The sequence below is a fragment of the Herpailurus yagouaroundi genome, unplaced genomic scaffold (assembly GCF_014898765.1).
Source record: "Herpailurus yagouaroundi ecotype Mexico unplaced genomic scaffold, PumYag 100, whole genome shotgun sequence".
NCBI classification, from domain to species: domain Eukaryota; kingdom Metazoa; phylum Chordata; class Mammalia; order Carnivora; family Felidae; genus Herpailurus; species Herpailurus yagouaroundi.
In genome coordinates this window covers 29,418,020-29,430,404 of record NW_024412391.1, presented here as the reverse complement: position 1 = coordinate 29,430,404, position 12,385 = coordinate 29,418,020, and the positions used below count along the sequence as shown (strand labels likewise).

The 12,385-nt window shown below is 37.4% G+C and overlaps 1 protein-coding gene across 1 annotated transcript in view; it reads left to right on the top strand.

Moving 5' to 3' along the window:
- The window catches only part of MDFIC (MyoD family inhibitor domain containing), an 87,674-nt gene extending 77,043 nt beyond the window's left edge, over nt 1-10,631 (top strand). The window contains exon 5 of the mRNA XM_040472185.1: nt 7,908-10,631. Coding sequence (XP_040328119.1) covers nt 7,908-8,155 — 248 coding nt within the window. The 3' untranslated portion in view covers nt 8,156-10,631. The remainder of the gene's footprint in view (nt 1-7,907) is intronic.
- Nucleotides 10,632-12,385: the final 1,754 nt, after the last annotated feature.

The window sequence follows — 12,385 nt, the reverse complement described above, 5'->3', positions numbered from 1 at the left end:
CTAGTTCTGGGTATTTATCCAAAAGAAATGAAAAGACTAATTCAGAAAGATATATCCACCCCCATGTTCACTGCAGCATTATTTATGATAGTCAAGATATAGAAACAATGTTTCTCAATGGATGAGTGGGTAAAGAAGATGTGATGGATATATATAGGATATATTTGTGTGTGCGTGCGCGCGTGCACACACACACACACACACACACCCACACACACACAACTGAACGTTATTCGGCCATAAAAGAAGGAAAGAAATCTTACCTTTCCAACAATATGGATGGACCTTGAGGGCATTATGCTAAGTGTGTAAGTCAGAAAAAGACAAATACCATATGATCTCAGTCATATGTGGCATCTAAAACCAAAACCATGAGTTTGTAAAGAACAGATTGGTGGTGGCCTGAGGCAGGGGGTGGACATGGTAAAATGAATGAAGGAGTCCAAAAGTCACAAACTTCACTTATAAAATAAATCAGCCATGGGGATGTAATGTACACCATGCTGACTATAGTTAATATATTGCATATCTAACAGTTGCTTAGAGAGTAGATATGAAAAAGCTCTAAGGAAAAAAATGAGTGGCAGATATTAACTAGACATCGTGGTGATCATTTCACAGTGCAGATACATTGAGTCATTATGTTGTACACCTGAAACTAATAGGTTATATGTTTTTTTTCATTTCAAATGTTTATTTAAATTCTAGTTAACATACAGTGCAATATTGGTTTCAGGAGAATTTAGTCTGTCAATTATACCTCAATAAATATAAATACATAAAAAGCATGTGATACAGTAAGGTGTTATTTTACTGTTCTTATCATCACCACCAGCACCTTTTGCAGGATCACCCTATTAGGTACTATTTGACTTAAACAGATTTCTTTTCATAACAGTACCTTGTGCAGTATTTAGGCATGCACAGATCAGAGGGGAAACTGAAATGGTAATTGTGAAATAGTCACAGTTGTGAAAAATGGGAAAAACATTAAGGTTTGTGGAGACATTCCTTAGATCATTTTTACACAGTCATAAGAACGTAAATCCTCTAGTTTTAATGAAAAAGTGTATTTTTTTCCTAGGCATAGATGCCATTGTGACCAATTTTAGGAGACACTGTCAGACATATTCTTTCTAGGAAAATGCTTTTAAGGTCTAAAGTGGATTTGGTTCTCTAAGAGCTATATTCAACTTCTCTATCGAACTTTTTGGATTAGAGACACTCCAACTGGCTGGCTGAATAAAGTCAGCATTGACTAGGTTCAGATAAAGCGTAGTCTTACTGTGTTTATGCCTTCTAACTTCCTGAGAAAATAAATGGATCATTTAAATATGGAAAAAGATGATTATTTTAAGTCTTCTGCTGTAGTCAAACACAAGATTTACTAATTTTTTTCTGGGCAGATTTCTGCTTCACTCCTGTAGATTCTGTCTCTTAAAGTTGCCATTTTGGGTCTCTGTTTTCAAGTGTTTCAACTATGAACTGAGCCTTTTATACAACCTCCTTAGTTTAAAATGGAATGGCCCAATTTTGGTGTAGTAATCAGAGTGAATGAAGTCTATTGGTAGGTAGAGAGGTGTGGCCTCCCTAAAATAAATATTTTTCTATTATCTTCATAGCTATCACAGTAACAACATTTAATAAGAATTACATGATAAATCCCTTATTGAGTACTTTTTAAGTTTATTTTGAGAGGGGGGGGAGGGAGGGAGGGAGGGAGGAAGGAAGGGAGGAGCAGCAAAGGGAAGAAAGAAAATCCCAAGCAGGCTTTGCACTGCTAGGGCTGAGCCTGATGTGGGGCTCAACCTCACAAACTGTGAGATCATGACCTGAGTGGTAACCAAGATTCAGATGCTTAATCAGTCATCTTCACTGTAACCCTCTGAGGACAGTATTGTTATTACCAGCTATCAAATTTGTGATCTTAGTGTTGTAGGGATTCGGTAAGTTAATGTTATGTGCACCACCTATATTTTTTAGCTTTTCTTTACCCTCTTCTCTTCCCGTATTTTAACTACATGTAATGGCATGTAGACAACAACAGAAAATGTTTTAAACATGTAAAATGCTTTACATAAACATGTCTACTAACTGAGCTTTTAGTCCTCTTCAGATTTCTGTGTACAGCTCCTGAGGTGGAGGGGAAGGTGTTCAGGTGTATATGTTATGTTCCTAGACTTTGTAAGATGCGACTCTTTAGAAAGGACTACTTGACTCAGTCCGACAGTTAAGTAATGACTGACGATTACTGGATCAAATCTCTTAGAGAGTTTGGAATGTTCAATGAATCAACCATGGAGCATGCAGCAGAATAAACGGATAAGAGAAGCAAAAAAATCTGTACCTTCCACCTACTGTAATGTAAAATGCAAATGCACCTCTCATAGGCACAGGATGGAATCCAGAATTTGGACATGTGCTAGGAAAATTATCAAGGAGTCCCTTTCTGGGGTGTGGGAGAACGGTGCTCTTTTTTTTTTTTTTCCAAAGTTCTTTTGAGTTTGCCGAAAGGAAAGATAATAGTAAAGAGAATTGTTCGGTTTTCCTAAGTGTGGTCTTCTTTGTACTGCAGTGGAAAATATCGCTCTTCTCTTTCCTTTACCTCCTGACCTAACTCCCTTTCTTCCCCACTAGGAAAATGTTGACTGTGTTCTGGCTAAGATGCATGGCCTCACGGGGACAGCAGTGCGCCAGAGAGTTCTGTGTAGGAGGTATGCTTCAGGCCAATTTATGCAGGCAGCGGGTCATTCTAGGGCTGTAGGCCAGAACGCTGTGCGTCCTCTGGCTGGGAGACTCAGAGCTACTTGGAGCTGAGCTACCGTGCTGTATTAGTAAATATCTCCTGCCCCTATGAACACTTGAGGAGCACAACTCCCTGGAGATGTCTGTGTCTCCTCCCTCACAGCTAGCTTTTCACATAGGCCAGATACTAACTTAGCCATCCTGGCTGCAATTCAGGATTACTAACCCCCACTTCTAGCCTGGTTTCTGGTTTTGCCTTGAGAAACAACAGTTGCAGTCAAGCAGTGTCTGGGAAGAAGAATGCCACCAACCAATCAGGCATCCTCTGTACGGGGAGCCCCTTTGGATGCCCCCTTAGTTGTGAGCCTTAGCAGGTCAAGACATGGGAACACCTGGGGGTTCTCTGTAGCTTTGGGTGTGAAGTCAGGTTTGGTCTCCGTGCAGTTATCAAATGACTAATTATGCATAATTGACTGCTCATGTTCTAATCTGCAGTTGCTTTTTGGCATACTGTTAGCCTGTTAACAATGTTAACAAACTTCTGTTTCTCAGTATATAGTTTACTTGTTGGGGACTTGGTTAAGTAAGAAAGTCGTTTCAAGCATTGAAGACATAGGAAACGTTATTCGAGATTAGTCGAGATAAACCACATACAAATCTGGTTTGTGGGTTGTTCTCAGAATTCACTGCTCTGCGCTTCCCAGTACTCTGCTGTTTGGGGTCTTTGTTCCAAGAAATTCAGAGCATCTGTCATACCACATCTTAAAAAAAGAAAACTCAAGAAATGTAATAGACTCATTTATAACAGAGCTGAATGTACTGTGCAGAGAGTTTTCTGATGGCTCTCCCCCCGATTTTCTGAGCATTTGGGGCCACCTATGATTAGGGAAATCAATCTGGGATCATTTCATTATTAAATTAACATGTTCTTAGCAAAATGAGTCTTCGGTGTCGTTTTAAACAGACCAAAGCCCCTTGGGCCAGTCACGGCCATTTCCATAGTCACCTAGGATGCTGTTGAAGTAGGTTTCTGTTGTTGCCTTCAAGGCCTGGGGCAGCCAGATGTTTTCCAGCTAGACCAGCTGCAGGGGTTTAACACTGATGACCTTTTATAGGATTCAGATATTTTGTTTGGGTTTGTGTCTGCAGTCATTCATAACAGTTTTGGTTTTCTTAAATCAAATGTTGCACTAAACTTTTCCTTTTATGCTTTCCTGCAAGATACTTGGCTGCTGGTATGTGCCTTTGTGTTCCTCAATTTACAGTAGCTGTCAGTCTTGTGCTGAGTTCCCCTCTCACTAGCGCATTGAATTGTGCAATTCTCGCTTGGCCCAGTTTGGGACAGGCATCCTTCCCAGAACCTAGTTGGCTTCTCAGAGGTTAAATGCTTTTGGCAAAAACTGCAAGTATGACTGAATAAAACCATAAAAATGAAAAGCCTCAAGAACAGGGGGGAGAAATTATTTCTGACTGTGAACTATCATCGATGCAGACAACTCTTCTTTTTCAAAGTGTCTCTATTGAAGTCTTCTTAGTTTGCTAATTCTTAGAATCTTCTCTTTGCTTCAGATAAAACCAACATTGTAATGCCTCTTATGATTCTTGAGTCCCCTGGGGGTGGTGGGGGTGACAAGGGAAGAAACTCTATCAGCTATTTTGTCTCAGTTTAACCTTTTCATTGCCCCAGTCACAAACTGCTCTTTCTAGAACCCAACGAAAAGAAATGTTTTGGGCAAGGAATAAAAATCAGATTATGAAATTGATTTGATCGGATCTAGGGATCCTTTTGTTTCTCTTGTTGTTTTCATACCTCAGAAGTTCTTGTCAAGTACAGGTAAGGACTGTGTTTGTGGTACACGCCCCTGTAAATGCACCGTATTTAACATCACTTTAATCTCTAAGGTGCAGTTTGGTTTGTGGCTTTTTTCAAGGTGCCCTTTAATAGATTGGTTTTTCAGAGTAGCTCAAAATGGTTTTCCAGTGAATTATGTAGGACCTATGTTCTAAGAGGATGTCTTTTTTTAGTTTTATTTTTATTTTTTTAGTTTTAGTATTTACCTAAAGAATTGATTCTTTTAAAACCCGTGTCATTACCATGTTGTACCAGAATCCCTACATAATCTGTTCCCTGCTTTTGTTCCTGTAACTGTGGACTTTAATGTTTACGTTTTACATGTACAGATTTGTGTCTTTTGAGACCTGTTCTCTTGGCTGCCCACCTTCTGATGTCTGTCTCCACAGTGGTACTGGCAGTGTATCAGTTCTCCAGCTCATAAACTTTGCTCTTAGTTGTTGAAGGTTAACCTCTACTATCAACTCTTCATTCAAGGTGAAATTCAGAATCATCTTTAGAAAGGAAAGGGACATGAATCAAGGCTAAAAACAGATCAAGACAAATCAGGAAGGTGGGGGTTTATAACTGATCTTCCCCCAAGGAAGATGAACCAAGCGGTCCACCCCTGCGGTCAACACAGCATGCTGGATTAGAGCAGGGCCTTTCCCTGCAAACCATGTGGTTCTCACCCCGACTCTGTTCCTTACAGCCTGTATGACTCTGGGCAAATGTTCTCAATTTTCTCTACGTCTATATTGGTAAAACATGGATAATACCAGGGCTGCCTCTTGAGAGTATTATTAAAATTAAGTGAAGTAATATTTGGAAAAAGCCTTCAATAGAGATCAGTACAAAGTATCTAAAATAGTTTTTTAAAAAATAATCAAAAAATTTTCTCTAAGATACCATATTTCTTAATATGAAAATAAATAATTTTCCTTTATTTATGCTAGGCTTCCCATTCTATGAAAGACAACCACTCATACCTATTAGTTACAGAAATCACATTTTGTTGTAGAAGATAGGTTAGAAAGGAGTATTTGATCTATTTACAGCTAAGGACTTTCGTTTTTTTCATTTTGTTTACTAAAAATACAAAGGGGGTTTAACAGACTTAAATTGATCTGTGAATCTTGTTGGCTAAAATAGGAATTGGACAGATCCTATTCTGGGCTTAGGGCTTCTTATTTCTGTATGACAACTGTCATCATCTAAAATCAGGAAGGGATTTTCATTTGCCAACGAATAGAGACATCCTGTGAGTAGCAATGAGCTGTTTAGTCTGGAATTATTCTGAAGGCTGTTGATTTCTTACTCATCACATTCAGTCTCTCCCTCCTGATTGTTGGCTTCTTCTCCCTCTCCCTCTCTTTTTCTCCCTCCCTATCGGCAGGGCTGGCCTCCCCTTCTTTTGAATCACCCATTAAAACTTTTTATTTCATTCTGTTACCAGATCTTGTTAATGCCTCCTTAGCCATATAATCAATCCCATATCTCTAGCTAACAACAAGATTTGATTTGGATTTCTCTTTATTTAACTCTCAAGGTCTGAAAATTCACTCATCTGTCTCTTATTTTACTTTAACTTAAGAAAAACCACATAACCTAAGAAAAGCCATAAGAAAAGCCACAGTCATTTTTGAGAAAGGATTGGTATCTTGAACCTATGGAGAACTTCTACAAATCAGTAAAAGCACAACTTAATAGAAAAATGAGGGGAAAACATGAACATCCTGAACACGTGTTTCAAAGAAGAGACCGCATGAATGGCCAAACATGAAAAGATGTCCCAACTTACTAGTAAGTAAGTAAATACAAAGTAAAACCACCATGAGATGCCATTTCGCACTCACCTAATGGGTATATATGAAAGTATGACAGTTCCCAAGATTGGTGAGGATGCAGACAGTGAGCATTCTCAAACTTGGTTTGTGCGAGTAAACTCTGGAGCAATCGCTTTGGACAACCCGTTTGCATATCCCATGAGCCAGCAGTTCTGCTAGTTATATATCATGTATGTTCTCAGACATTTGCACAAAACCATTCCCAACAGTGATGTTTGGAGTAGCAGAAACACTGGAAATGACAAAGATATTCATAAATAGTACAGATAAATAAATTATGGCATATTAAATCAATTGGGATACTCAACAGCTGGAAAATAAGTGAACTATAGTGACATGAATCAGTGAGGGGAAATCTGAAAGTGTTGAGCAAAAAATGCTACTCCCAGGAATTCATAAGGTATCATTTCCCTTCTGATCGGCTATGTAGGGATGTTTACACATTCACTGTTGCAAAAAGTACAATGGTAAGTAAAGGAAAGATTGAGTCAAAACTCAAGACATTGATCATATCTCAGGAGAGGAAAATACAGTTATTAGAAAGGGACTACTAAAGGAGGCTTCAAAGATATAACCCTCTACTTCTGAGTCTAGGTGGGATGACCATTCTTTCCCCCCTTTAAAATTGATAGATCCATTACAGATAGTTTGATGTATGGTGTAGTTTATGATTAATACATAAATAATCTAATGATCAGTAATATTCTTAGGGTTTTCATAATACTCAGTTAAAGGTTCTTCAATGTCGAGTTTTGTAGGTTCCGCTTTCAGCTTTGAAATACAAGCTTTCCCCAGCAGAATAGAAAGTTAAGGGCAGAAATGTTACGAGTGGTTAAATAGGAGTATTTGTTTGAAGGCATACTGAATAGAACTGGCTTAGTGCCAGTTCAATACTGGTTTCTTAATATCACGATAATCTAGCTCGTTAGCTCTTTAGAACATTTCAAGTACCTTATACATCATGATGTACTCAATAATATACTGAATGTATCCTATTGAATTTTTTTTTTTCCTTCCAATTTTGGAGCAGGTGGGTGGAGCAGTCAAATTTCTATTTCTAAAGGACTTTACTGTCACAGAATTGTTTGAGCCTCTGTTATAGAGAGCAGTAGCATATAGGGACGATGGGTAAGAGACACAGAGAAGCGGAACCTAGGACCAGGACCATGGCACAATGTATGAAAGTGACATGAAACCTAACCTAGGAGCACGCAGCAGTATACACAACAATGATCTGGGTTGGTTTTTTTGTTTTGTTTTTTTTTTCCCTGAATGCAATACCTACGTCTCAAGATTCCTCCTCGAAAATTTAACTTAAGTTTCTTTGTGAGCTTCCAGCCCCCGGAAAGACTTCTAGGAGTGCCTGTCACTGCGTTCCGGATTCCTTATTTTGATCAATTCTTATTAATTTCGTCCATTGCTGACTTATGTAATTGTGTTCATTCTCTCTCTCATATGTGGTCCCTTCCCAACTGAAAATGAAGATTGCTGTGTCCACTGTATCCTGGCCTGCTTGTTCTGTGAATTCCTGACCCTCTGCAATATTGTCCTGGGCCAAGCTTCGTGTGGCATCTGCACCTCAGAAGCCTGCTGCTGTTGCTGTGGAGATGAAATGGGAGATGACTGTAACTGCCCTTGTGACATGGATTGTGGCATCATGGATGCCTGTTGTGAATCATCAGACTGTTTGGAAATCTGTATGGAATGCTGTGGAATTTGTTTTCCTTCATAGATATTTATCTTCTGTTGTGTTAAAACTGGAGAGTTTTAAGATTTTTCTTTTAAGGGGGCAGAAAAGCCCATGGTAAGATTCTCATGAAGCAAGCCAGTATTTGCACTGTTAACTCATTAAGTAATCTCTGAAAGCCTTCTCTAACCAAATCTACATGGTTTAATATGTGAAATTTTAACTACTTGTAAACTTCATAGGTTACAATGACTGAGGGACATTTTGACCAAAAAAAAAAAAAAAAAAAAAAAGCTAAACGTCTCCTCCTTTTATACACATTTCTATTTCTTTTAACAATTCCTAGGAGCCTCTTGCTCCAAATGTATTATTTCTCTGTGGGCATTTAAACCAGACAGTTTATTTTTGATGTTTATCTCTCCATGGTTCAAAGTAAGCGTTTCTTTCCTTTCAAGTGAACTTTGGGAAACAAACCCACACCGTAGTTGGGCGCCCCGTGCTAATCTCTGTGCTCTGTTCTCACTTTCTCCACTTGTTCAACAGACATTGAGCTCCTCCTGTGTATAATCGCCTGCTCAGATGCAGAGACGGATGCCATTCAACTCTCATCTAGAGGAGTGTACAGTTTAACAGAGCAAAGAGACCTGTACAGTATGAACCATTCCTCAAGGCATGCTGAAGTGAGGATTATGCAAGAGAAAGACTGAAAAGGCCCTAGGAATACACAGAGAACAGCTCTTGTCTACTGGAATATGCACAAGGCCTCAAGGAAAAGATGGTATTTGAAGAGGCCTTTTAGGATGAGTGATCCATCTATGGCTTGAATGAATTAGATTTAGGACCAAGTTTTAGGTGGGGAGCCTGAACTGTGTCTGTCCTGAAGCAGTTGAAAGAAAAATGCCTTAAGTATGTATTTTCTTTAGTTGCAGGAATACAGCTTTTTAAGACTATCAAATTTAACTAAAATTACACAATAACTTTTTACACATAATTTAAGTGTGATAAAGTTTTTGGTAACAACATAATGATTTATTAAAATAGCTCTATTTTATGAAGAACGTGGAATGCTTTTGACAAATTGCATTTAAATTAGGTGATTTTTTTAATACTAAAATCCCAGTATTCTGATTTTGATTTATTCAAAATGTTTGTTTTCTTTTTTTAATTTTTTAAGAGCTTTAAGTCTCTTTATAGGGAAGGAAGGTTGTTTGTTTTGCTTCATAACCAATGTTATATTTTATAAACACAGCTCATCTTAAATGTAAACCATTCCTTCCAAAGCAGTGGGAAACTTGACGTCCACTACTGTGACCAAATTTCACTATTGCAATTTTGTGTTAAGTTAAACCAACAGGACAGGTTATGAAGATGCTGCAAGAATAAAGAAATAAGTCAATTATGAGACTAAGTACATAGTAAGACATAGAAATTTCATGTAGCCCAGATGAAAGGGGGAGTACATTTCCATACTATGTGCTTTCCTACTAAATCTGATCTCCCCAAAATTGTAGTTTGGTTTGAGTTAATGTAATTCCTCATAGAAATTCTGAAAGCGCGCTTTTGGGTTAATAGTTATTTTCAGTTCTTCTAGTTGAAATTCAAACTCATGATAAAAACAAATGCATTTTTTTAGGAAGCCTTTAACAAACCTACCCTTTTCAGAAAGGTTTTAAACCTCAAGCATAGGAATGTCACCTACAGTTTTTCCTTTGAGATAAAACCTAGTTCTACTTCTATCATTACTGAAAGGACTTAAAAAGTCGGCAAACTCTTGAATCCCCTTTTCAGTGCTATGTGCGTGTATACACACACACACAACCTTTAAATTGTCGGGTTTAAATAGAATTCTAGGAAAGAGCTGTCTTTCTCTTGTCTCAAGAGTGTCTTTCATTTGTTACATTAAATATAAGAACATCTTTGTACTATTTCATAGTAACCAGAATCTGAATATTTACATATACCCAATGTTAACTTATGCATATATATTAGGATATAAGAATATCATCTGTGTATTGATATGTAAAGCCTTCTAATGACCTAGAATTGTTAAAATGTCACTTTTTATCATGCAAAATTTTTCAACCAAGTGGTTTATCTAATATTTAAGAATATTCTGCCCCTATTTGCAATGAAAATATTAGCACTTTTAAAGTAATATTTTTCCTTAACAGAGAACATTAATTGATAGCAGAATTTTATTTTCCTATTTATGTTCACAGGACATTTCCTCTATTGTCTACTCCAGTCATGCCATAAAGTGTCTTGTATGATTTTTAAAAATGAAAAAAAACAAAAGTAGGAAAATGTGAAAATAGTTTTCAATATATGTTAGAATTTCTGTATGTAAAATGTTTTGTTGAATTACATGGCCATCATGACTAAGTGCTACAGTGTACAGTTATAGATTTGGTCTCTTTTCAAATGTGGAAACTTAACCTGAAATATTTTTAAACTGGACCTGTATTATCCTGAATACATTATTTTGAAATAAAAAAAAAATTCTCTATTGGGCTTTAGCATATTTCCTATCTAATTGTTATACTGATATTTGAATTAATTCAACTATAGTTTAAAACTTGAGACTTTTCTTTGTTACTTCCCTTTCTGAAGCTTTCATATTTCCTTATGTAAATCACATGACTCACGCTCATAAATGAACTATGAAAGATTGAGATCAGTTTATACCACAAATCATAGTGAATACGGTATTTTAAAACATAGTCTTAGGTAAATGGTTTTTATACGTTGGGAAATAATTCCAAAGTAAATAAGTGGAAAAAAGGTCATTTTATTTTTAATGTATATACTGATATTACACACACACACAAAATCTATGAAATTGGATATTAGATTTAATGAATTTTACCCAAAAGTTAAATCAGCAGAAGTATTTTCATCTAGGGTTTTTAGTGGTATAATTTTTAAGTAGTAGGAAAGGCTTTATAGTATTTAAACCCCCCCCCAAATCATTTATTTAGCAGAAGGTATTTAGGAATATTTAATTTTTATATTCTTCGTCTATTAACTACATCCGTTTTTCTCACCTAAAGTAGTCAGTATTTTTCTGAACAGTTCAAGGAGTAACCAAGGCAACCTTATGTAATAACTTTCCATTCTTTATCCATACAAACTCTATCAGTGCCCTAGATTCTAATGTTATAAATGTCAAAGTCACTGCCTAACATAAATAAGACTGGAGTCCTGAGTCTGTGGCTTGCCTTCTTGCCTTTCAGTTTAAATGCTTAGATTTACCCAACCACCTAAAGAATAAGTTTATTTATTAATGAGATTATTTTGCAAATTATTCAAGACCTTTATGCCCTTTCCAATTACTTGTGATTTGTTGGCCTGTAGGTTTATTACATCTAATCTGACAGGCAGGATGAAATTTTATCAAATACTATAATATCCATTTTTATTTTCCCTTTACACTAATGTAGTGAAGCACACCATTTTTATTTTAAACAGTAGTTAATATATTAGTAGAGTTTATTCCACACTTACTATTTATATCTTTTAATCAAGAATTTTTACAAGGGTGTCCCTTTAACCCTTCATCTCCATTTCCCACTATAACCAATACATTTACAAGTGCCTATTTTTAATTTTTTCAATGTTTGATGATTTTTGAGAGACAGAGACAGGGCGTGAGCAAGTGTGGGGCCGAGGAAGAGGGAGACACCGAATCCGAAGCAGGCTCCAGGCTCGGGGCTGTCAGCACAAAGCCCGATTCAGGACTCGAACTCATGAACCGTGAGATCATGATCTGAGCCAAAGTCGGACGCTTAACCGACTGAGCCACCGGGCGCCCCTACTTTCTCTAGATACCCAATGGGGTCAGAACCCTCACGTAGTTTCAACCTAGGTAAGAAGTTTGGCACCTCCCAGGAGAAAACTGTATTTCCTTGCTCATTTAGAGATTCTGTAGAAGAGCTTATAGAAAGGTGATAGCATTATGATGCAGCCCTAAAGTGGAGGGTGTTTTTACAAAAACCGTCGGTGGTGACTAAATCCACCATGTTTTTTCACATCTCAAAATTTCCAACGATGCCTGCTCCCTTGACCTTAAAGGACTGTGAATGAAAACACCATATAAATGATCAAATTTTAATGAAATCAATAGGCAGTCTGGATCGCAAAGGAGTCTGAGCACAGCCACAGCCGAGCCCCACCCTGTAGAACACAGGATCTCTAGGCAAGCAGAAGCCTGCACCACCCCGTGCTTCATCAAACTGGGACAATAGCGTGACGGTTTCCACGGGGACTACACCCATA